This window comes from Aquarana catesbeiana, linkage group LG04 (assembly GCF_042186555.1).
Source record: "Aquarana catesbeiana isolate 2022-GZ linkage group LG04, ASM4218655v1, whole genome shotgun sequence".
Lineage (NCBI taxonomy): Eukaryota > Metazoa > Chordata > Amphibia > Anura > Ranidae > Aquarana > Aquarana catesbeiana.
Genome location: NC_133327.1, coordinates 318,921,022 through 318,947,877, shown reverse-complemented (window position 1 = coordinate 318,947,877; position 26,856 = coordinate 318,921,022). Strand labels below are relative to the sequence as shown.

Below are 26,856 nucleotides of genomic sequence, written 5' to 3'. Positions count from 1 at the left end.
ATCCGTGTTCCTGCATAGCAGAAACACAGGATGTCTATCTTTCTTTGTCACAGACCAGCGATCTGCCTTGTTTACATAGGCAGACCGCCGCTCTGCATCTCTCGGGAACGATCAGTGGGTCCCAGCCGTCATGGGGTCCGCCCGACCCGCTGATTGGCTCCCGCTGTTTTCAATCACAGCAGGAGTGGGTCACCAGTGACCTGTCCCAGAAGTGCAGAATCACGTAGCTATATGTGATTGTGCACACCGGAGCTGCCGCCCCACAGCAAATGTGCGTGGGACGGTCGGCAAGCAGTTGAATTAAATGAAGAAACACATTTTGTTAGTGCACTACCTCGGTGCACTCGGGTGACTTGCTTGATACCTAGGGGGTGCAAAGTCCCCTTAGGATCACCTAGACATCCGCAGGTGCTTGGCTGTATATTCACCAGAAGTTAACTTCCTGGTGATGCGCGATTATGTCACAGGCTCTGCCCAACGCGTTTTCCTCACTGATCCTTTCTCAAGAGGTGAGGTGACATTGCAAGTGTATTTATAGCCAAAAATTCAATTATGCTGTATTGCGGCCGTGACCATTTTGCTGGTGACTCCTTGCTATTACTATGGGCTATAGACTGACTCACTGTGGGAAACCAGGGCATTGCGTTTCCTCTTTATGTACTAACCAAAGCCAACTGCTGCAATTTGGCGGTCTGATTTCCCACTTTGTGCTTTTTGAAGGCCCAAAGAAGGGTCACACAGAAGAAGGGTCAAACAGCTTCCAAATCTACAGTTTCTCATTGGGTATGTCAGTTTATTTCTCAAGCTTATGGTCTCAAGGGAAAAGTTCTGCCATTCTTGGTGACAGAGAGAGGTGTTGGTGCTTCCTGGGCTATTTGATATCAAACTTGCTACCTGGTTTTCAGTTCATATTTTAAACAGTTTTATTAAAGTGGATGTTCAAGCATCTGAGGATGTGACCTCTGGTGGGCAAGTTTTGCAGGCTGCTGTTGCTGTGTGAAATTCTAACCTATTCTGGTTTAGTTTGGGGTCTGAAGACTTGTTGGCATGTTGCTCATTCCTTGTTCAGCCTTTTTGGGACATCACTGTCGTAATGCATATGAACATGCTCTGCATCCTTGAATGTACAATAAAGAAAATTCGATTTTTCGTTTACCTGCAAAATTCTTTTCTTGGAGTACATCACAGGACACAGGAATTCCACCCCTCTCCCTATGTGCTTGGGTTTCCAAAAACCAACTGAAGCTAAGACTGTCTAGGAGGGGTTGTGTCTGAGAGGGGATTTTTTTTCTTTTTTTTTATGTCCAATCACCTGAATGTGGTATCATAACTATCGTAATGGATAGAAAGATGCCTTGTCCTGCAGTGTACTCCAAGAAAAGGAGTTGATGGGTAAATCAAAAATCCTGTTTTCCTTTCTGGTTAGTGATTTTTAAGAAAAATATTTATAATTTAAAAAAAAAAATAGATTTCCCCAGTATTAAATTGGGGAACACAGCAGATCTCTTGTGGTTCTTTTTTAAAATGTTGCTGGCAATTTTATGTCAGTGGGTACGATGAGACCTACAGTTGGGTGTACTAAGCAAGCATAGGCATTATTGGGGGGGGGGGAGATACATTATTAAATATAGATATAGTAGACATTGTTTTGTCCATATCATGAGGGAATTGTCTACAAGGTGCTTTACTTCCTCTGTTAGAAAATGTCTGCTGTATTTGATCATCCATAAATTTCCAACGCTGCTGAAATGAGCTACTGCATTTAATGAGGAGTGTCATTTAGGAACTGGTTAATCATAGTAATACCTGCAAAACAATGTCAATGATAGTTTTCAAATCTTGACGCCTGTCACTCCAGTCTTTGTACTCTTGCAGAGCTGCACAGGCTTTTCAGCATTAGCTCTCCCAGGTTTATTGGGTGCTTGTGTCCCCCACTGAATCCCTTGCTTCCACCTGTCATCCACTATGTCACTAGTTTGTCCCTGCAGTGACAAAGTGGTCATAAAGTTCAATTAGGCACAGGCATTGGACATACCTGTAAGTGTTATATGCTGAACGCTCTACCGACGTGTAGCTCTGTGAAAGAGGTACGAATGATAGGCGGCAGAATTCTTAAGTGTTGACATTCATTTAGAAGTGTGGTGGTTTTTTCGTTTTTTTTTTTTTTTTTTTCTTTTTCTTTTTCTTTCGTTTATTGATGGTCCTTTTTGAGCCACGAAGGAAAGTTTTTAAAAAGGAACTAGAAAAATACGTTTGACATAGTTGGCATTCAACAATGCCAAAGTGTGTTTTGTGGTTTTTTTTTTTTTTTTGTTTTTTTTTTAAATGCGTATTACAAACCTACATCTTTTCACAGTATACTACTTCCAGTGGAGTCTTGCAGGCATGTTGTTCTTTGCATTCTGAACTTGCATTTATGCTGATGCCCTTTAGATGCTCTTTCACCATAGCAAGTAGATAAAATGTTGACTTTGGCACATAAGTCCTCTATTGCAAATCAATACCAAGAAATTGGATACAAAATTGTGTCCCGATGGTATAGAGTACCCTATATACTTCACAAGATGGATGAAGCCACTTCGGATAGGTGCTGGAGGTGCAATGCAGATATTGGCACGATTATGCATGTTTTCTGGACCTGTCCATTACTGAGGCCATTCTGGGCGGAGGTAACAACTACAATTAGAAGCTTGACAACTGTGGATCTGAAAGACAATCTGGCTGCGTGCCTTTTACATGTGACAGAGACCTATTCGGAAATATAAAAAGACCTTGACAGTACAGCTTCTTAATGCAGCAAGGGCATGCATTCCTGCACTTTGGCGGCAATCTCAGCTGCCAACAAGGATCCTGTGGTATTCTAAAGTTCAGTGTATACTCCGTATGGAGGAATTGACCGCCACCCTCCATAATACAGAGGAATTAATACGGAACAAATGGAGGCCATGGAGATATTTCATGGGAACAAATGCGTACCTGCAGGAGGTAGCAGAGTCTGTGATATCAGGGAATTAAGTAACTACGATAATGATCATGATAATGAGACCCCGTTCAACTTACCTTATTTTCCTTCCCGCCCCTCTTTTTTTTCTTTTTTTTTTTTTTCCTTTTTTATTTTTTCTTTTTTCTTTTCTCCTCCTTTTCTTTTTTTCCTCTTTATCTTTCTCTTTTGTTTTTTTTTTTGTTTTTTTTTGTTTTCTTTATTATGTAGTGAAATACAGCCGCAATTTTGGCTGTTATAAGAAACATTTGCATCTATTCTGTTAAATGTATAGCAGTCCTTCAGTCTCTGGCAAGTATGATCAAGAATTGAAGATTTTCAAAAACTTTTTTTCTAATATATGCTCTTCATTTTGTCCTTTTAGGAGGGATGTTTCTAGCTACAGGGAGCACTGACCACATGATAAGAGTTTATTATTTTGGCTCTGGTCAGCCGGAAAAGATTTCTGAATTAGAGTTTCACACTGTAAGTATTTGAATCTATGATTCACTGGACCAGTATTAAACAGATGTGCATTATGCAAAAATATTCCACCCTAACCCACAGTAGCTATTAGTTTTGCATTGTTGCTTTTAAAATAACCAGTTTCTTTTATCCATTTGAAACTCCAGTAGAAAACTATTGTGATCTGCAAGCTGCTGCAGGGTGTGCACAGCCAAGTGATGTTGTGCTGCTTATAAAAAATCATAATTGTAGGGGTGTGGCACAACTTTTGGGTAAATTAGCTTTCAACCCACTGAATGCCAAGAACAGATTCATGTGTTATGTAACATATGCACTTTTGTTATGCTCGTCCTTCCTCTACATCAGGGGTGTCCAAAATGGTGGCCCTCCAGCTGTTTCGGAACTGTTTCCCATCATACCTCTACCCGTAGGAATCATTTTTGTAATTCAGCCTTGCAATGCCTCATGGGATTGTAGTTCCGCAACAGCTGGAGGGCCAGCAGTTTGACACCTGTGCTCTAGATCATCTGTGGGTATAGGATTGTGTATATGGAAGTTTTCCATTTTATTTATTTTTTCATTTTGGTTAAAGACGATGGACCTGCTTAATAACTGCGTAACTGTGTCCCCAGTTAGCATCAGTGACCCCATAGTTCTACGCCAAGTAAAAGTTCGGGCTAACTATCCTATAAAGTAAAGATGTGTATATTTAATCTAAAGGCGATTTAGTCCAGTCATGTGATCGGCTCCCAGCGCCAGCTTCAGGAGAGTGGAGAGGCAGCAGACAAGGGGTGCCCCATAGTAAGTTTATGGGTGACTTTCCCGTTCAGGCATTGCAGCCATTGCTTCTGGTCTCTCCTCTCTCCTGAAGTGAGCGCTGGGAAGATCACATGACCTGAGCGAAGCGCCCTTAAATTAAGTAGACACGTCTTTCCTTACAGGATAGTATATGACTTAGAAAGGAGGTGGGAGCAGGTTTAAGCTTAGTTTTAGCCCGGATTTGAGGCCCGTACACACGATACGAAAATTGGATGGAAAAATTTGTAACATTTTTGTCGGATGTGAACTCCACGTCTGATTTTCGTTTCATTAGTACAGTTTTCGTACGAAAAAAAATGTAAGAGCAAGACTATGCATGCTTAAAAACGAAAGAATACATACAAAACTATTCAACACATTGTCACTTCTGACGTTGTATTCTGTCGTCCGAAAATTTTCGTATTGTGAGTAACCTCTGTGAGTAACCTCTGTACTTTCGACATGAGACTAGCATGTGACAAAAAACGAACGTTCAGTCATCCGAAAATGTAAGCGTGTGTACGAGGCTTTATACTTTAATTTCTTTGTAGCGTAACTGACACATCATGTTTTGCAATAAACCGATTATCTATGCCCATGCATGTTTAGAGGTTTGTGATTTGACTTTGCATATGTTTAAAGTGATATTACTCCCAACACCAAAAATGTAATATATCGCAGCTTACTAATCATTAAATGTGGTGGATGCATGTTTTCTTTTCTTAGGCTTTTTCCCCTTAGTTTTCACCTGGTGAATTATCTAGGTTTTAGAGCAGCATATGCTCAGGCAAGAATGGGACAGCCTTCCTCTCCCAAAACTCCAGCAACTGGTCTCCTCCAGTTCCCAGATGTTTACAGAGTGTTAAAAGAAGAGGGGATGCTACACCGTAGGATTGCACTTTGCCATCTTTTTTGTTTCCCTGTTCCAACTTTTTTAAGATGTGTTGCTGCCATCAATTTCAAAATGACCTTATTTATTTTACTTCTCGGTTTAAACTTTTTTTTTTTTTTTTTTTGAATTGCGGTTGTAGTCGCTTTGCAACAGATTTACAAAAAGTACCGAAATATTGTAGTAGTGGATATGCTTTGCCTTGGCTCATTCATAAGAGGAAAGGCCTTAACTTTGTATCAAGTTACTAATGGTTTGGTGCTCACAGGCACCATTGAACAGAAAAAATTGTGCAGCAGATGCTTCGATATATGTTTTTCTTCAATGTATTTAGCAGTTTGGTTAGTGTTCCGCTTTAGATTTTAGGTTTATAATGAATGCAGACTTTACTCATACCTGTGTGTGTTGTGTTTTTTTATTTTTTTTTATAGGATAAAGTGGATAGCATCCAGTTTTCAAATGGTAGTAGTCGGTGAGTAGCACTATTGGGCTGTGGCATCATTAGCTGTTGTGTGCATGTGGTCCAATACCAAAATGAGACACTTTTTTTTTTTTTTTTTTGTACATAATAATTCAGTTTGTCACAATCTCATTAGTGTCGCTTCTGCATTTTCAGAATTTGATTATTAAAAATTATTCATTTTTAAGGTTTGTAAGTGGGAGTCGTGATGGGACTGCACGCATTTGGCAGTACAAGAAAAGGGAGTGGAAGAGCATTTTATTAGACATGGCTACTCGACCTACTGGGTAAGTCGTACATTTTACTGCACTTGATATCAAGGCGGAACAGAGCAAACTGATTATGTGGTGCAGCCCTATAAAAGAAAATTGAAATAACATAAGAGCTGCCAACGTGTACAGACTTTTGACTGTACAGACTATAATGTTACTGTCAGATTATTTTGTGAAGTAAACTTTCATGAGATGCATATTGATATTTTCATTAGATATTTGACAGATGTAATAGATTTTTTTTTTTGTTTACTATGTTTTCTGTGAGTGTATTTAAACGTTTTGCGACCATTAATGTCAGTACATAATCTGGAAGCTAACATAGACACTGGAATGATTTAGATTTGACATGTACATCCAAATCTGTTACACATCGGACTGTCAACTGCTCTAGTTCAATGACCAAGGTTGCTTGGTAGCTATTTGTAGGTTTGTGCTCCATTTTAATGTCTCAAAGCTAGTGTGTTTTTCATGTATTAAATAAACCAGATGTTTCCTGATGTAGTCTATAGTTTTCTGTAAGTGAATTCACAAGCAAAGCCAGGGTGATTTCTGAACACCTGACCTGCACATTTTCCCAGTTACGGTGCTCTGAAATGACTGAAGCCATTGATTCGGAATAACAGCTAGAAACTGCCATTTCTGGAAGAAAAGGGGCAGCCTATGCTCTTTTTTTCTTCTCCGTTCATCGACGGACACAGCGCCTCTTTAATCTACACCATTGGGTTATATTGTCTCTGCAGGAGTAGGACTAGGCAGAACAAAAAACACCTGGCTACGCCCATAGTCTGTCCACAGTCAGTATATAACCCCCTCCTTGCTTTAGGTATTCAGTTTATTTCTGTCTAGTCAGGAGTAAGGACCTAGCTCCTTGCTGGGATCTTTTGATCCTAGCAAATTTTGCTTTTTGTCTTCAATGCATTTTCTCCTGGAAGATCTACAATCAACTGCCGGGCTGGGTGATGGACTGGATAATCTAGATCCAATGGTCTCTCCAGTCCAGCCAGCGAGCATGTGCAGACCGCAGCTACACACTAGGCTGGCCGCGACAAAGCCTCAACGAATGGAGGCTGGCCCTCGAGTTAAACGTCTCGCAGGGTCGCATACGAACGGGCTGTGGTCCGAGTCCCTTGGCCGACAGCCCCCACTTTGGTGGTGTGGCATTCTGTTTGGAGGGTCACCCACACCATGGATCGGTAAGTACAGTCCCCCTTCTCCTCCTTTGTGCGGTTTGGGGTCTGACCAACCCTCCAGGGATGGTCAGACCTGCCTGCAGGATCCCTCCTCCCATCCTAAAGTCCCTTGATTAAGCTGGCTTCCCCCCTCCCCCCATGTATTGGTGGCAGTCACAGGGCAGGCAGCAGGGACCCCTGGGGCTCTCCCCCACCATTCCCCTTCTGGGTGGTGTGTGTCCTGCCCTGGCAGTATGGGGGGGGTTTCAGTGCAGAGGGTGCAGCGGAGACCCCTAGGTGTATGCCCTGCTGTGTGTGCAGTGTGAGGTAGTGTGCAGTTTGGGGGTTCCCCTCTAGCCCCGTCAAGGAAATTGGGTTACCTGGGTCTGACTCTGGAGTGAATACCAGGTTAGTAGTTTTTCTTGTCAAATGTCAGCCCCTTCAGCAGGTTCCGTTCGACAGGAAGTAACAGACTCGTGGAAATCTTGCGGGTTCTTCTGGTAGATGCCGCAGTCGTCCTAGTGCCACTGCAGGGCTAACACCTTCCTCTTCTGCGGTACCTGCGAAGGACCGAGGGTGAAAGTCTTCCGGTGGTCGTAAACATCCCTTGGGAGCTACCTCTCAGAGGGTACCAGTTGTCCCGAGGGCTGAGCTTCCATCCTGCTTTAGTTACTGGTTTTAATAGCCTAGCCATTGAAATCCAGGTACTGAGAGATAGAAGTCTGTTGGGATCAGTGATCCCTACTATGGTGAAGGCAAGGAAGTCGCCTTCTAGTAAGATATACTATAGTACGTACATTTCTTGGTGTGAATTGATTGGCGTTTATCCTCTATCCTTTTCTGTGGCTCGGATCTTAGCTTTTCTTCAACAGGGCATTGAGGAGAAGTTGGCCTTGAGTACCATCAATGGTCAGGTGTCTGCTTTAGCAGTCTTCTTTCAGCAACCTCTAGCCACTCACTCTTTAGTTTGTACCTTCATTCAAGGAGTCCGGCATGTGGCTCCGCCTGTACGGTCTCTTTCGCCGCCATGGGATTTAAACTTGGTACTATTCGTTCTCCAGAAACCTCCATTCGAGAATATTCGCGAGATTCCCTTAACTATGTTGTCCCAGAAGGTGGTATTCTTGGTGGCTATTACCTCGGCCCGCAGGGTTTCAGAGCTGGCGGCATTATCTAGTCGTAGTCCCTATTTAGTACTCCATAGGGATAAAGTGGTTATTCGTTCCTGTTCGTCATTTCTGCCCAAGGTTGTCTTTGACTTCCATTTGAATGAGGATATTGTGTTTGGTGTCCTTGTGTCCCAAGCCGGCTCATCCCAAGGAATTTGCTTTGTATAGCTTGGATGTCGTTCGTGTGATTCGGGTGTATCTGGCAGCCACTGAGTCCTTCCGGAGGTCAGACTCACTTTTTTTTTTGGTTACACAGGGATCAAGGAATGGCTGGCCGCTTACTCAGCTACAATCTCCAGATGGATCAGACTGACTGTGACTCAGGCCTGTTCTATTAAGGGTCGGGTCCCTCCTCCTTTCCCTGTCGTGGCACATTCTACTCAAGCGCTTAGTACTTTTTGGGCCTTCCGTCATCAAACGTCAATATCACAGGTTTGCAAGGCGGCCACTTCGGTCGTCAGTGCATACCAGCACCCACCCCCCTATGGAGTTTTTGATACTTCTGTTACTGCTTGCTACTAAACTGGAATACCTAGAGCAGGAAGGGGGTTATATACTGACTGAGGACAGCACATGGGCGTAGCCAGGTGTGTTTTTGTTCTGCCTTGTCCTACTCCTGCGGAGGCGATATAACCCAATGGTCAAGATTAAAGAGGCACTGTGTCCGTCAAACTCGGAGAAATGGATTTTACGGTGATTACAAAAATCCCATTTTCTTCAGCACAGGTTTCTTTTAGAGCGTCTTGGTTTCTTCTGCATTTTCGACCTTTACATGTAAATGGGGAAATGCGCATATATTTTTCGTTAGCATGTGTTTATTCAGACTTTGCCAAATAATTATCGGTTTCCTCTTTTTACTTGCTGGCACAGCGCACAAGGTGTGGAAGACAAGACAACAAAACTTAAAGTTACCATGGTGGCTTGGGACCGTCATGATAATTCTGTGATCACTGCAGTCAGCAACATGACTTTAAAAGTTTGGAACTCATACACTGGACAACTCATCCATATCCTTATGGTAAGAAGCATAACAGAGTTGGCAACCAGTTTTAAAGCACAAATTGGGATTATGGGATTAGATTGGCAGGTTACATCCCCCCCCCCCTTATGGAATTTGAATAGATCTTTCCTACATTGCACCGGATTTTTTTTTTTTTCCCTTCCATTTACCTGTTTAAAGGGTTTGTTAACCTATCCATATAAAACTATGCCAGCCCCTCTATTAGAGGCTGGCATAGCACACTGTGCCTATAGTACAACGAGTATTGTAAATACCTAATTTCAGCTGTCTTCAGGCCGGTCACATCACTCGCGGCCGTTTTACAGCTATGATCCATTGCTTCTGAGGGAGAGACCATGATCTCCCTCTGACATCAGCCGGGGAGATCACGTGGCCGCTTGTCTCCTCCGCAGAAGCTGTGTCTCATAGCTGTAAAGCAGCCGCGGGTCACGTGACCAGCTTGAAGACAGCTGACGGGTATTTACACTGCTAGTTTTTTAAAACTACAGACAGTGTGCTATGCCAGCCTTTAATAGAGAGGCTGGCAATGAAAATTTTTTTTATTTCATTCTACAAGAATAGCAGCGGGGCTGGCCGGAGACCCACAGAGGGTAGATGACAGGGTAGTAGGAAGGAGGGGGAAGAGAGGAGAGCAGAGGGGTCAGTGTTTGACGGAGGGATGCACGGTGATCAGGGTGGAGCTACCCTGGTTATCGTGGTCCATTTAGAGAGGGCATACAGGAAGTGGCAAATTTAAGGGTTTTTTTTTTTTTTTTTTTTTTTTTTTGCAGTTTAGAGGGGGGCAGATTACACAGCACAAGCGCTGTGCTGTATAATCTGCTTTAAGGGACCAAGATCTCCATTTGTTTTTTTTGGGAGGGGGGGTGTTAACACACACTTTAAGCATCACTCTGCTTCTTTGCTATCTCTATATTGCCCTTATTCAGCCTTCTTTGCTGCCGTATTGTGATGCAAAGTAAAATTTTGGTGTCTCAACTCTCTATAGACCTCACTGCATAGCTTGGACAATGTTCTAGTCTCCATCTAAAGAGTGCTTTATGATTTCTTAAAATAAACTGTACAATATTAGTTTTTCATTTCTCGTTTTACATCATTTATTGCTTGATGCAAGGCTTTTCAATTTTTTTTTTTTTTTAAAGGGGCATGAAGATGAAGTTTTTGTACTCGAATCCCATCCCTTTGATCCAAGAGTGTTGTTTTCTGCAGGTCATGATGGCAATGTCATAGTATGGGATCTAGCTCGAGGAGTTAAAATTCGTTCTTACTTTAACATGGTAAGCTTATTTTAGATAAGTAACACTTGTAGAACATGGCCATATATGATTAACTATTTGCGTAATTATGTAAAAATAAACCTAGTGAATGTACCATAGTCTTATATAGTCTATTTAGGACCATTACTTGCCTAGATTATATCGGAACTTCACCCAAAAGAGGACATCTGCTCCTCTTCCTTCCCCTCCCCCTCACCTCCTCAGACATATTTTGGCTTTTTTTTTGGGTGGAATAGGTTAGTGCCTACCTGGTTTTGACAGGCATTGCTCCCATTTCTGGTCAAATCTCTGCGGCAGATCCATGTGTGCTTGTGCAGTGGGCAGCCGTCTGTGAAGCCACAAGAAGTCCCAGCCGGCTGTCCACAGTTGAAGCCATATTAAACCCAAGTATTAAAAGCATATATATATATAATTTTTTTTTTTTATCTGTTTGATTTTAAGAACACTCAAAATTTTAAAAAACAGAACAACTCATATTGGTCATTAAGGGTATCTGGGTGACCCATGCAAGGGACATGTCATCTGGTATACAATTGTACAAACCCAATCAGGAAATATGGGTCACTATAGTGGGTACAACAGATGTTCCTGGGGTTGTGAATCTGCGCCTGTCTTTGATGTACAGATCTGGACAGGATATTAAGTTTACAGCATTATACAACTAGCATCTGGTATGAAGTATCCTGGATATCCGGTTTAATTATGGGGCTTCGGAGTCTGTAGAGGGGTCCTCTAGCCATTTGGACCAGACCTTGTCATATTTTTGAGGACAGCCTCTGTTAGCATAAGTGTCTTTGTAGAGGGGTAAGCTGTTGTTGATTAGTTGTTTCCGTAGGGAGAGAGGAGGGGGAGTAGGTTTGCGCCAGCTGAGTACTATGGCTTTACGGGCCTAGAATAGGAGCAACCCCACCAGAGTGCATCTCGCTATGGTAGAGATTAATTGTTCTATCAAGCCCAGCATGCAGATTGCCATAGACTGTTGTAATGGTATGGTGGTGATTTGAGTTACGAAAGCTAATATCTCCTTCCAGTACCGGACGATAGCTGGGCAAGTCCAGAAGATGAGGGTAAAGTTCCCCCACAATGCCAACACCTGGGGGAGGGGCGGAGTCGGGATTCATGTTTGTAGAGAGTAAAGTATGCGCGATGGACCATCTTGAATTGGATCAGACAAGGTCTTATTTAGGCAAGGGTGCTAGAAGGCGAATTCCCATATGTCGTCCCAGTCGTCATTGTCAAAGTCCAGGATGTCCTGAGACCATTTAGATCTAAGTTTCTAAAGAGTTGGGAGGGAGGTGATTATTAAGTGAGAATATAGCTGAGAAGTGAATTTCTTTACACAGTCTGATCTGTGGAAGTCCTCCAGTACAGGTTGGACCAGCTGGGGGGGGGGGAGCGGGAGAATTGGCAGCTGAAGGCATGGGAGAGTTGGAGGAAACGAAAAAAGTAGGACTGTGGGACGTTGAAATCAGAAGTCAATATGGAGAGCGGGGCCAGGGATTGATTGGTGATTACCTGAGCTATCGTTATAATAAATTTGGTCCAGGCATGGTGTTCGGGCAGTTTATAGATGTGTTCCAGGGTGGAGTTCAGCCAAAGGGGGGCATTGGGGGAGATCGCATGTTTAGGGTAGTGTTCTATTTTGAGACTTGCCCCCCACGCACGTAATGTGGTGCGCATGGAGGGTGTCAGTGGATAAGGGGCCCAGGGACCGCATAACAGTAAAAAATTCAGCGCTTCCAGGGACTGTACCACTGCCGCCTTGACTAGGGTGCCTGGGTTGCTTATATCCGGGTTAAGCCACCAAGCAGCAGTAACTAACTGGGTGGCCAAAAAGTATTTATAAAGATCGGGGCACGCCAGACCTCTTGGAAGGTCGAACACACTAGTGTGGACCAGCTATATCTGAGGGACTGGGCTCCCCATATAAGAGGCAAGGAGGCGGTGCAGATAGATGAAAGGATTTAGGGAACCATTGCGGGGAGTGGCGAAATAAGTAGGTGAATTTGGGTTGGATTTTCATCTTGGTCAAATTTATATGTCCCAACAATGAGAGAGGTAATGACTCCCATGCCTTCAGCCATAGCCGAACCTCTTGGAGCATTGGGGATAGGTTTAGGGATATAAAGTCTGAGGCCTGTTGGGAGACCACCACCCCCAGGTATCTGAAGCTCTCAACCCATTGTAGAGGAATATCTGGAGGAGCATTGGTGCGGGGTCTATAGGGAATAGAAGGGACTTTGTCTAGTTGACTTTGAAGCCTGTGGCAGAGGAGAATGAGTTGAGGACCTGTAGGAGCCCCCCTGAGAGATGCGTCTGCATCGTTAACCACTTGCTTATTGGGCACGTAAACCCTTCTTCCTGCCCAGACCAATTTTCAGCTTTCAGCGCTGTCACTCTTTGACAATTGCACGGTCATGCTACATTTTACCTCACGCTAACAGCATGCGAAAAAAAAAAAAATCCAAATTACTGAGCGTCTGTTTACATCACGTGATCAGCTATCATTGGCTGACAGCTGATCACGTGGTAAGGGGCCAGGATCGACTCCTTTACTTGGATCTGTGATCAGCCGAGTCTCATAGACTTGGTGATCAGAGTGCGCCGCGCGCTTGCTCGGGAGGACGTCCATGGACGCCCTCCAACCAATTAAGGCCCGTGCTGCAGCCGTCTTTCGGCTATAGCATGGGCGGCAAGTAGTTAAAGAAAAGGAGGTTGTCCGTGTACAGGAGAACCCTCTCCTCCAGCCATCCAATACACAATCCCTTGACATGTAGGGAGGTGTGAAGGTCCTCCGCAAGTGGTTCCATTGCGATGGCAAATAGTGCTGGAGAGAGAGGGCAACCCTACTGCGTACTTCTTGGCAGAGGGAAGGACGGTGATAGTCTCCCCCCCAGTTTAATGGCAGAAGTAGGGTCCCGGTAGAGAACTTGCAGCCATTTGATGAAGATCAAAGGGGACCCCATTCTACGGAGGACCTCCCAGAGAAAATCAAATTAACAGGGGAAAAAACCGGGCTAGGTCAAAATTTAAATATACATTGAAACATATGTGAAAATGAATTAAAAATTCACAATAGCTGTAAAACAAAAAATGTAGTCCAAAAAGCAGCAGCTCAATATGTGCTAACACAAATAAACTATATAGAGGGGAAAAAGCTGCGCTGTTAAATGGAAAGTCCATGCAGTTGCTCGTGGATAAACGGTGACCAATCTAATGACGAACACCAGGGTGAATCAAAAGATATATCAAACTTGCCACCACCTTAAGAAAAGCCTGCTTACCAGCTGGCAGATGAGATCGGGCAGTTGGCTTATACCCAGCCAGGGCCTTTACTCGTAAGAAAGATCCGCTGATGGACTGGAGATTGGATGATTAGATTGAATGCCCAGACCACTCCTGACACCACGAGACCCAGCCATATACAAAGGAAGAAAAGCCATCCATACTGTGATACTGTCACAACTACTGATTTTAATAAAAGATAATGCACTTACATAAAGATAAAATTTCACAGGTAAAAAACAGCCGGCCGCCTGCACACGAAATCCCGTCCTAACGTAGCAGTGTAGTGATGTCAACACGTGTCCTCGCCCAGACGCGTTTCGTCATAAATGACGTTATCAATGGGGAACCCAGAGAAAAGGCCACTTGATGGTGTTGAAGGCCTTTTCTATGTCCAGGGAGGCGATCGCCCTGGATCCCTCAATCAGATGTTGTGCGTGTATGTTGGTGAATAGGCGTCTCAGATTGACGTCAGTTGCTCTGTTGGCCATGAAACCAGTCTAGTCCGTCTCAATGACCGTTTGAAGTAGGGGCTGTACTCTCATGGTCAGTAATTTGGTGACGATTTTGAAATCTGTTTTTAAGTATGGCAATAGGCCTGCAGGAGGTATGGTCCTTATGAGCTTTGTGGATTAGAATTACATGGGCATGGCTCATGGAGGCGGGGAGGGCACCATCAGTCAAACACTGGGAGTAAAGCTGGGCCAATTTGGGAGCAAGCAGGTCCCCATGGGACTTAAGGGACTCGATGGGACGGCCACCTGGGCCTGGAGATTTCCCAGTAGGGAAGGACCCGATTTGCCTTCAGTACCTCATTCGGGGGAAGTCTCACCAAGGACTCGCTCTCCGCAACTGAGAGCCAGCCAAGTGCCAGTGGGTCCAGCCAGGGTGCGAGGTCCCGGGGCTGGAAATCCAAGGGCAGCCCGGAGGGTATAGAAGAAGCTATAATGGTGGCGAAAGGCAGCTAGTATGTCTGGTAGGGAAGAGACCTATTCTCCCGAAGGGGACACTACACTAGTTATCACCGTCAAGGGTTGGTCATGTTGCGCCAGCATCGCCAATAGGTGACCGTTGCGGTCACCCTGTTCAAAGAATCTTTGTCTGTTCCGGTAGAGGTCCAGTCTGGTGACCTCAGTGAGGTGGAGGTACAAATCACGTTTCACGGCGTAGAGGGGAGTCAAAGTGTGCGTTAGTGGGGTCGGCAGCGTAGGTGTCTGCCTGGGATTGTACTGTGGCTTGGAGAGCATTCGTGGTAGCAGTTTGTTCCCTGTTGATCACGGCAATAGAGGAGATGTACTGCTCTCTGGTGAAAGCCTTGAAGGTGTCCCATGTTTCTTCTGGGAGGTGAACCCCATGTTGAGGTCCCAGTATTCTGCGAGGCGAGGTGGGATGGTAGTCGGCGTGTGAGAGCCAGTGAGCCCCCAACGCCAAAGGACCGAAGTTAAGGAGGAAGGGGAGTGAATGCTAAGGAGTAGGGGACTGTCACCTGAGAGCCCACTGGGTAAGAATGAGGCGTCCAAAACATCTGCCATCATGGTTGGGTTTGCAAAGGCCAGGTCAATGCGGGAGGACATTTTATATGTGGTGGAGAAACAGGAGTAGGCTCTGGTTGCGGGATGTTTCCATCTCCAAACCTCCGTCACTCCCATTGCCTGGGCCCAGGAGAGCAGATCTGTGGAAAAATGTTTGGGAAGGACAGGCCTGTCCAAGTCTGGGCCAGAATAGCATTAAAATTGCCCATAAGCAACAGCCTTGCATGACAGTATGGGGTGACCCTCTCTAGAATGGTATATAGAGTAGATGAATATAAAGGTAGGAGGGATGTATACATTTACCACTATATATCGGGTGCCCCATACAGTGAACGCTATCACATATTTGCCTTGGGGGGTCAGTGTGGATCTGTTCCAGCACTCATGGGAGAGATTTACTGATTAGTATTGTGACCCCACCTGGCATATGTAGAATAGGAGGCATGGAAGCTTCTCTGGATCCACAGCTTTTTTAATGCTAGCAGTTTGCTGCCCATGAGATGCGTTTCCTGTAACAAAACCATATGTGGGGAGTGTAGTTTGAGGTATTTGAAAAGCACTGTTTTTTTACATTTGCAATTGAGCCCCCGTACATCAGCTTGGCTGGACACCCACTGAAACCCACCCGAACACCACACAACCTGGCTGTTCCCTCAGCCAGGGGTATCCCGTGCAGTCTTGGTGTACTTGCGAAGGGAAGAGAGGAAGGAGGAGCATATACAGCCTATGAGTACATCTCAGGAGCAGCAGGAACCCAGGGGGCCTATACCAGGTAGAGTTCTGACCAGTGAATAACCAAACAAAAAAAACATTCACATAGACACATAAAATAAACAATATCAGTGGTGACAGCAAGGTATCAGTTCTGCCCTTTATCTGATGACATCCCTGAGAACTTGGAAGTGTTCAGATCAGGCCTATACCCAAAAAAAGTTAAAAAACTAGCAACAGTTCAATGCTATGCGTTAGTACTTGTGAAAGTTCTCCTGGTGGGCACGTCTTCTACAAGACAGTAACAGCACTGAAGTTCCCTGAAGTTGGGGGGGGGGGGGCTGCCTGCTAGCAGCAGCAGCAGGCACTTGTGGAGCCCAGGGAGAGGAAGTCAGGAGGTATGGGAGTGGGAAATTTACAGAATGTTTCAGCAGGCCTTAGAGTCAGCTCATTTAGCCCGAGGAGTGAGGCGTAGTGCGGAGGGGGGCATTTCCGATGTCCACAAAATTGGAGCAGACAGAAAGATATGTAAAGTACTTAGCCGGTATTATGAGGCAAGATGGGGGACAGCCAGGTTGTGTGGTGTTCGGGTGGGTTTCAGTGGGTGTCCAGCCAAGCTGATGCAGCCTCTGGGTTGTCAAAGAAGCGTGTACGGTCGCCATCCGTGATTCTCCTCCTGCTGGAGTAGAGGAGACTGAAACTAATGCCTTTTTCGCTCAGCCTCTTGCTTACGTCTGTAAAGGATTTATGCCTTTGCTCAATTTCCTGAGAATAATCGGGGAAGAACAGTAACTTGGTATCCTCATATTTGATGTCAGGCTTGGCCCAGACTGCAGCCAGAATAAGTCTGTCCCGTTAGTTAGGCCAAACACCCCTGTTAGGAGTCTTTTAATAAATTCAGTGGGCCTGGAGTCTTCCACCCGCTCAGGTAGGCCCAGGATGTGGATGTTCTTTCCGCCCTTAGGCGGTTCTCAGTGTCTATGGCCCATTCTGGCAGTGCAAGTACCTGCAGCTGTAGGGCCCGGAGGTCCATGGAGTCCAACCAGAGTGCATTCGCCACACTAAAGACCCGGTCTTCCACCTTAGTCACCTGGGCTCAGAATTTATCGAGGTCCTGGAGGATGAGGCCGACATCTGTTGCCACGTAGTCGATTTTCGCCGTTGGGATGCTTTACACTGCGCCATCATGCTAGAATGGCTGCACTGGAGGGGTTAGCCACGTCCTCTGTCTCCTCCTGGGGTTGTTTGCTGGCAGACATGTTGCAGGCCGGCGCACGTGTCGTCAATATTGCCGCCGGCCGAGAAGAAGGGAGATCGCTGGAGTCGGGTTGCATGGAACGGGTCCTGGGTGGTCGCATCCGAGCAGAGCCGAAACGATGGTTGTGTTCCTGGAGCGATCGGGGAGCTGATAGTGATCGGGACAGCTGGAAAACGCTGGTAGATGAGTAGCAGGATCGGAGCTCCTCTGAAGCACGTCTGCCCTGGTTCACATGCTAGCCCCGCCCAGCTTACTAAGTTTGGCTTTAATTTGCTACTGGTTCTAAATCTTCTAATACCTTTAACATTCCCCTCCCCACAGACTGACAAGGCTGCTGCTGCTTTGCCTTCTCTCTTCATTCCTCCAAAGTTGTGTGTTAATGACCAGGTGAAAACAGAGGGGAAAAAAGATGCAGCCACCACATCTAATGATCAGTAAGCTGCAATACAATAAATTTTTGGCTTGGGGTTTAATACTACTTTAACATGCTGGCATCGGGGACCTGAAGACTAGTGAAGAACCGGCTTGGATAAGGATGGTGCTGGATTCTGTGACAGGTGAGTTTCTGTTTAGTAGCCTCCCTGACGGTAATCCCGAGTGTGGCTTGGGGTTAAATTTCAGTCCCATTAGCGGTAACCCCGAGCCACACTCGGGATTACATTGCAGGATCCTGGTACGGCGTTACTTGCCTTGTCCCCAGGATCCTGCGATGTCCCCCGCAGTGTCTGTGGGCTCTGTCTCCTCCGAAGGCTATCTGTGCCAGGCTCCGTTCCCTACGAGCGGCGCAACGCACGGGGCGGAGCCTGGCGGCAAATTTAAAAAAAATGTAAAAATCATAACACATACAGTACTGTAATCTTACAGATTACAGTACTGTATGAAATTATTTCACATCCCTTTTGTCCCCAGTGCTTTGGCCCATGCCCTGCATGCAGTTTTATATGATATATACTGTTCTTTCTGCCTGGAAACTGGAGATTGTCCCTAGCAACCAAAAAGTGTCCCTTTATGTCAAAAGTGGCTTTAGATCAGCTAGAAAACAGTGATAGTAAATTAGAACACTTGCAGAATTGAGCGATAGTGAATCGTGGGGAAATTTATTTTATTATTATTATAATTTTTTAAAATTATTTATATTTATTATATTTATGTTTTTGTGTTTCAAACTTCATCATACCCGGGATATCTACTAGACTCTTGTTTGGACAGATTTAAGTGTGTTATTGTTAAGAATTACAGGCCTACAATATAAAACGCCAAATTTCCATGCAAAATAATTGTACCGCTTTCAGCACCTAAAATCCTAAATAATCATACCGCCAGGGAGGTTAAAAGTCAGCAAGTAACAGTTTTCATAGCTGCTGACTTTTAACCACTTACCGACCGCCTAACTGTGAATGTACGTCACTAACACAGTTAAATACCGGCTTTATGGCTGCAGCTAGATGCTATAAACCCGGTACCTATTTTTTCTTCAGGCAGTCGGCTTTCTGATCAAAGCGATCCCAGCGGCAGATTCGCTTCGGGATCACTTCTATAGGCGGCGGGAGAGGTGCCCCTCCGGCCGCTTCCCAATCATTTCAAAGCTTTCCGGAGCAATCGGTAACTCCAGAACCGATCTGTTGCTGCCGATGGCTGGCTAGGTAGGAAGTCAAGTGAGGGCAAGATAGTCCCCACTCAGCTCTATGCCCTTGGAAGACTGGAGCGACGTCTGGTGTCACTTCCTGTTTTCGGGCTGACAGGACTATTTATTTTTGCTTTTAAAGGTAGTAAATGAGGGATCTGGGGTCTTTTTGACCCCATATCTCTGAGGACCTGTCATGCTTATTTCTATTTCAAGGATGTTTACATTCCTTGTAGGAATAAAATTAATCAAAAAAATTTAAGGAACAGTGTAAATAAAAAAAAAAAAAAAAAAAAATTAAAAGCTCCCCATCCCTCCAAGCTTGTGCGCAGAAGCAAACCCATACGTAAGTCGCTCCCACATATGTAAACAGTGTTCAAACCACACATGTAAGTTATCGCTGTGATTGTTAGAGCAAGAGCAATAATTCTAGCACTAGACCTACTCCAACTCTGAACAGGTAAACTGTAAAAATATTTAAAGCATCGCCTATGGAGATTTTTAAGTACGGTAGTTTGTCGGCATTCCATGAGCGTGTGGAATTTTAATACGTGACATTTTGGGTTTTCATTTACTCAGCGTAACCTCATCTTTCACATTATACAAAACAATTGGGCTGACTTTTTACATTTTTTTTTTTTTTTTATATAAATTAAAGCGTTTGTTAGCCTCCCCCCAAAAAAAAAAAAAAAAAAATACAGACCCTGCTCCCTTAAAGCATGTCATACAGCACAGTGCTTGTGCTGTGTCATTTGGACCCCCGTATCACCTGAAATACCTGGCTGATCCTGCCTAGCTATGCCCTCCCCCTGCAAACTGACCACTATAATCATGGCTGCTGAGCCCTGACATCGTGGTCCGTTTGCGTGCCTCTGTCATCCGCAGTCTGCTATCTGTCTCCTGTGTCCTCCTCTCCCCTCTCTTCTCTGTCTCTGCTCGTACAATGTCGTCCCCCCCCCCCCCCCCACTGCTCCAACTGCTCTCATATCTTCTGTTACATCATCCCATCCTCTCTGCACTATTATAAGAAGTTTCCCTGTGCCTGTGTTCTATAAACAAAAAACTGAATGATTCTACCTGTATGAGCTCCATTCCCCCTGTACGGCAGCGGGAGGGCTCGGCCTCGCCCAGAACAGAGGAGAGTAATCGGCTGAGCACCCGGAGCGGAGCTCATACAGGCAGAATCGTGCAGTTTTTTTTGTTTTTGTTTTTTAACAGAACACAAGCACAGGGAAACTTCTTATAATGGTGCAGAGAGGATAGGCTGATGTAATAGAAGTGGGTTAACAACGACTTTAAAGTGTGTTTTATTTTATTTTTTTTCCAAAAAATTGCGTTAGAAAGACCGCTGCGCAAATACAGTGTGACCTAAAATATTACAATGACCACCATTTTATTGTTTTATCTGTTTTTTTTATTGTAATCAACAAATGTCATAAAGGCCCGGTCAGCAAATGGTTATTTTTTTCCAGAACTGACTGAAGATCCTCCTATAAGGTTCATCCTTATCCATTTTCTACACATGGCTCCACTACAAGTTTTTTTAGTTTTGAATAATTTAAATGTTATCTAAAACAAAAGCACTGAGATAATGTTGCTTATGTACATTGTGTGCAAAAAAACTGTCTTGTTTCATTCGATGGTGACTGAGTGAGTGGTTTTGATCTTTGTCAAAAGACGTGATTTATCAGAATCAATGCCTTTAATATTGTCTGCGGTTAGCCACAAAATCCGAAATTGTTTGTTCTACCAGCTTGTACTATAAAAAATTTTCTGCCTTTCAAATAGAAATATCAGTCTGTTTGCATCAAGAACCCAGTTCTGTGTACAAATCGGAATGTACATAGAGCTATTCTCTTTGCATGATATACACCTGTTATCTATTTGTTTTCGGAGTCACTTGACTCTGTGTTCTATTTGATAACCTTTGGTAGACTTAAGCCTGGTACACACGATGAGACTATTGGACAAATCCTTGTCCTTTTTAAACGAAAATCATACAAGAAATTTTCTTGCTTGTCCCATCGCATCTGTCCTGAATGGCTCTTGATAACGGTGTACTAACAATCAGATTTTCGTACGATTGCTTCGAAATCGGTATTTTTCGTTCTATTTTTTAATTGCGTGTACTGGGCTTTATTGCTTATACTGTATGTGTTTTTTTTATTGCTGTTGATAGCTTTGTGCTCTGTTATTTTACACTGATGACTGATATTTAAGCTATGGTTCATTATCAGTATGAACTTTGAAACCTCTTAAGATATGTGATTATATTAACAGATTGAAGGACAAGGGCACGGAGCCGTGTTTGACTGTAAATGCTCTCCAGACGGTCAGCACTTTGCTTGCACAGACTCACATGGTCATCTGCTGATTTTTGGCTTTGGTTCTAGTAGCAAATATGACAAGGTAAGTTTGCAAATCGAGAACTTAATGTAGTGAAACCAATTAACTTATGGGTATTTGAAAGTAATTAGTGGCTTATCAAGCCTTGTTAAAAAAAATAGACATCCCATCCTCCCCTCCTAGTCCTTTGAATACATTTTACATTTTAATTAAAGGATCAAATTATCATTCATTTGGAGGTCCCACAAGCATTATTTACCCTTCCTTAAACAGAAAGGTGTAAAGGGTTTGAGTGCTTTTTTAGCCTTAGATGGAGGGCACACACGTGGTTGTGTTTATCAGGATAGAGAGTTACAACAAAGGATCCTTGAATATTGAATACAAAAAACCCCTACAATTTTACAGATTCTTATATTTAAGAACTCTAAATGATTAAACAATTGTGAAAAAGATAACAATGTATGTATTGTAAGTTTGTTTGCGTGTATATTATTTCATCCATGGTGGTGGGGGGTAAGGTTTTTTTATGCTTAGTTTGTTTCAGGGTGGATAAAAAAATCAATCATCTTTTTAAAAAAAAAAAAAATGTGTTTGCTTTAAATCTGATTTTTTATTTTTTTTATTTTTATCAATTTATTTTAATAGATGTTTACTCCAAAACCATTTTATCTAAAGATAGTTTTCTATTTAAGAAAATTCCGTTTTACTAAGCTTTCACACAATTGTGATTTGTTGGTGGGTGTTTTGTTTTCACAGTACATCCAGAAAGTATACACAGCGCTTCACTTTTTCCACATTTTGTTATTCCAAAATTGATTAAATGTATTATTTTCCCTTAAAATTCTACAAACAATACCCAATAATAACAACGTAAAAGTAGTTTAAAATCTTTGCAAATTTATTAAAAACAAAAACCATATGTACGTAATTATTCACAGCCTTTGCTCAATACTTTGTTAAAGCACCTTCACCATTTACAGCCTCAAGTCTTTTTGAGTATGATGCTATAGGCTTGGCACACTATTTTTGGGCAGTTGTTCCCATTCTTCTTTGCAGGCCCTCTTAAGCTCCAATCAGGTTGGATGGGGAGTGTCGGTGCACAGCCATTTTCAGATCTCTCCAGAGATGTTCAATTGGGTTCAAGTCTGGGCTCTGGCTGGGCCACTCAAGGACATTCACAGAGTTGTCCCGTAGCCACTCCTTTGTTATCTTGGCTGTGTGCTTAGGGTTGTTGTCCTTTTGGAAGATGAACCTTCGCTCCAATCTGAGGTCTAGAGTTCTCTGGAGCAGGTTTTCATCAAGAATGTCTCTGTATATAGATGCATTCGTCTTTCCCTCGATCCTGATTAGTCTCCCAGTTCCAGCCGCTGAAAAACATCCCCACAGCATGATGCTGCCACCACATGCTTCACTGTATGGATGGCATTGGCCAGGTTATGAGCAGTGCCTGATTTCCTTGTATATTCAATGCTGCAGAAATTTTTCTGCACCCTTCTCCAGATCTGTCTCGATACAATCCTGTCTCGGAGGTCTACAGACAATTCCTTGGACTTCCTGGCTTGGTTTGTGCTCTGACATACACTGTTGACTGTGGGACCTTATATAGACAGGTGTGTGCCTTTCCAAATCATGTCCAATCCACTTAATTTACCACAGGTGGACTCCAATCACGTTGGAGTGGAAACAGGATGCATCTCAGCTAATTTTTGAGTGTCAAATGGTAAAGGCTGTGAATACTTATGTACATTTGATTATTTTTTTTTTTTTTTTAATACATTTCCAAAGATTTTTAACCACTTCCCTACCCGCCTATAGTCAAATGACGTCCACCGATGGGATCTCCCATCCTGGGTGGACGTATTATGACGGCCTGGGGTTCCCGGCCGCCTAGGGGGCGCGCGTGCGCCCGCTGCGTTGCTCGGGACCCGGTGCGTGTGCCCAACGGCCGCGATGTCCGCCGGGCCCCCGCGATTGCCTGTTAACCGGGCCGGACCGTGGATCTGTGTGTGTAAACACACAGATCCACGTCCTGTCAGTTCAGAGGAGAGCGATCTGTGCTCCCAGAACAGCGGAACACTGATCGGTCCCCTCCCCCTACAGTTAGAAGCATTCCCTAGGAAACACATTTAACCCCTCCCTGCCCCCTAGTGGTTAACCCCTTCACTGTCTGTCACATTTACACAGTAATCAATGCAATTTTATAGCATTGATCGCTGTATAAATGTGAATGGTCCCAAAAATTTGTCAAAAGTGTCCGATGTGTCCGCCATAATGTCGCAGTCACGAAAAAAAAATCGCTGATCGCCGCTATTACTAGTAAAAAAAAAAAAATTTTTTTTAAAAAATGCCATAAATCTATCCCATATTTTATAGACGCTATAACTTTTGCGCAAACCAATCAATATACGCTTATTGCGATTTTTTTTTTTTTTTTTTTTTTTTTTAAACCAAAAATATGTAGAAGAATACGTATCGGCCTAAACTGAGGAAAAAATTTTGTTTAAAAAAAAAAAAAAAAAAAATGGGATATTTATTATAGCAAAAAGTAAAAAATATTGTGTTTTTTTTCAAAATTGTCGCTCTTCTTTTGTTTATAACGCAAAAAATAAAAACCGCAGAGGTAATCAAATACCACCAAAAGAAAGCTCTATTTGTGGGGAAAAAGGGACCTTAATTTTGTTTGGGTACAACGTCGCATGACCGCGCAATTGTCGTTTAAAGTGCGACAGCGCTGAAAACTAAAAATTGGTCTGGGATGGAAGGGGGTGAAAATGCCCTGTATTGAACCGGTTAAATAAACTTTTTTCTCACGTTGTCATTATGGGGTATTGTTTGTATTTTGAGGAAAATAATTAACTTAATCCATTTTGAAAAAGGCTGTAACATAAAATGTTGAAAAAAGTGAAGCGCTGTGAATACTTTCGGGATGCACTGTATTGAGCTAGCACAGAAAGTTTTTGTTATGCCAGAGTTACCTGAATATCCAGTGATGACATTTTGTGGTTCCCTGAAGACTTCTTTTGGGCCTCATGTACTCTGCAGCTCAAATGCCTGATTTAACAGAAGTTTGACACTTTTTTCTGGCTTTTAATGCCTCTCCATGTTAGTCTGTGTTCTTGCGTTTACAAGAGTTTAGAGGCTAAAAAAAAACAAAAAAAAAAAACACTTGTGTGTTCCTGTGGAGTGTTTTGGCCGAAAAAATGGCAAATGCTGGTAAATGCGCCTAAGTTCAAGGTACATTTAACACTTGTGCCTTTTTCATTCCAATGGCCAAAATAAATTCTTATTCTGGCCAAAAAATAAATGCACAAGCGTTTGACTCGCCTTAATGCGCTTGGAAAAACGAGGCAGTGTCTTGTTTTTGAAGCTGCATTTCTCCTGCTAGGAGGAAGGTGTTTACAAAAGCCTTGTCAGTGCGCATGAAGCCTTAGACCCCATACACACTATCATGGAACAAGAGTCCCTAGTTTGTTTGCCCTGTCTCTCTCTTTGCAGTGTTTACTTTTCTGATCAACTAGAGTCTGGTTGCCATAGTAACCTTTCAATTCTCTGGTAGAGCGAATGGATTAGCCCACTCTCCCTGTCTAAATTCATTAGTTGGTTTCTCCCTGTTCCTTTTCCTGTTTAGCCTTGACCTCTGTTCTTTTTCACTCATGGAAGGCTCTGTAAGTACAAGCTGGCAAACCCTGCAATAAGCATTCTGTTTTATAGCTCCTTCCCTGGATAAGCATTCCACATAGAGAAGCGCTCTCCTAACACCCTGCAATAACTAGAAACTCTCTGCTGTTATTTCACAAATAAAGTTAAGAAAGTTCTTAAGGACTTTGTTGTGCTTTAATAGGAAGGTGAGTTAAGCTATCCGGCCTTATTCATATCCTCGCATATGACACTGGGGTTGCAGAATACACACTATTAGATTTTCTGCAGATTTTTGTCTTCAGATTTACCACAACGATATAATATAAGCTGAAACCTTAAGAGTTTCAGTTTGTATGCAATCAAGTTGGCCCTTACTCTACATGGTTTTGGTAAATCTGAAAACAAAAATCTGCAGAGGCCTTAGAATAAGATGGTCAGCTTTTGGGTTGAAATTGCCGGATTGGCTAGTCCTGGCCAGATTAGCAGTTGTTTGAAATGTACACCATTTGTAGATTTTTCCTTACAGTCAAATTTAGCCATTTTTAAATCATTTGGGGATCGTTGTACATCCCTTGCCAGACTCATAGATGGGGGATGTAGATTTCCCTTTTTGTGTTCCCATTTATTTCTGCTCACAAGGACATAATGTTATCAATCCTTTACATTCAAGCTCCTTGATTATTTATGTATTCTAAACTATATATTTTAGCATCCATTGAAAACATGTGAAGCCACCATTTGGGCAATTGGGGGAAATGTTGGTAGGAATAGCTTGTCACTGGGGTCCCAATTGAATCACATATGCAACTTGTTTATCTATTTCAAACCTGCAATACTAGCTGATTCTACATGGAGTAGTTACTTGGGTGGGGCTGACTTTTTAGAAATGAACACTTCTTCTTTTTTTTTTTTTTTTTTTTTTTTACTTTTGTTTCTGCAATTTTGATTTCTAGATCGCAGATCAAATGTTCTTTCACAGTGATTATCGACCTCTTATTCGTGATGCCAACAATTATGTTCTGGATGAACAAACACAACAAGCACCCCACCTAATGCCACCACCATTCTTGGTAGATGTCGATGGCAATCCTCATCCACAGAGATTCCAGCGTTTAGTACCCGGCCGTGAAAACTGCAGGGATGAACAACTTATTCCTCAAATGGGAGTTACTGCCTCAGGTACATTAATTGAAAAAAAAATTGCCACTATGAGCATTCTAATCATTATTTTAATTTTTTTTTTTTAAGGAAATGTTGCAATTTTAACTAAATTGTGCTAACCCGTACTTTCTGATATCTTGGGTTGCCACGTTCTGCCTGAACTGTTTTATGCGGTGGTCCGGGCTCTGCTCCTAGGCCCTTTTTTTGATATTTTTGTCTAGTTCTGTAGTGCCTAGTATCTATGGCTGACTGTAAAATAGTGGCTTGGCGTCATCTATTTACATACACACCTATGAATGTTCATAATGTGTGCATAGATATTTTGCATATCATATATTCAATGAATAGGTGTGTTTTTGGTTAACCCTTTTTGTGCATTTACAAGCCTGGATTTGGACACTTTGTGTCCTTTTTTTTTTCCCTAGGTTTTATTGTCCTCTTCTTTACTTTTCTCCTTTTTCATGATTTGCTTGTGATTTAACTTTGGATACATGAGTGCAAGCTTACATATATATATATTTTTATTATGACTGTTATTTTGTGCATTTGTTTAGACATATGTGTGCGCTTTAAACGTTGCAATGTTTTTAAAATGTTGGTTGTAATGTTGTTTGTATGTGGCACTGTTAGAGCCAGGTGTGTTTTTGGGTGTATCCCAATTTGGGTGGACTCTCTTAAAAGACCTGCCTGTTTAGTGTTACATTGGTTGTGAACAAGCAAGCTATCGCTTGTGAAACGTCTACCATTGCCTGTATCTGTCTGACCCTTTTTTGACAATAAAGATGACATTGAGATAATTT

At 43.1% G+C, this 26,856-nt stretch overlaps 1 protein-coding gene across 4 annotated transcripts in view; it reads left to right on the top strand.

The window, feature by feature from the left end:
* The window catches only part of PHIP (PHIP subunit of CUL4-Ring ligase complex), a 262,408-nt gene that overhangs the window by 84,252 nt on the left and 151,300 nt on the right, over positions 1-26,856 (top strand). For all 4 annotated transcript variants that reach the window (XM_073626842.1, XM_073626841.1, XM_073626840.1 and 1 more), the window contains exons 11-17: positions 3,366-3,466; positions 5,564-5,604; positions 5,781-5,879; positions 9,076-9,223; positions 10,366-10,500; positions 21,191-21,319; positions 25,849-26,074. In XM_073626842.1, coding sequence (XP_073482943.1) covers positions 3,366-3,466; positions 5,564-5,604; positions 5,781-5,879; positions 9,076-9,223; positions 10,366-10,500; positions 21,191-21,319; positions 25,849-26,074 — 879 coding nt within the window. The remainder of the gene's footprint in view (positions 1-3,365; positions 3,467-5,563; positions 5,605-5,780; positions 5,880-9,075; positions 9,224-10,365; positions 10,501-21,190; positions 21,320-25,848; positions 26,075-26,856) is intronic.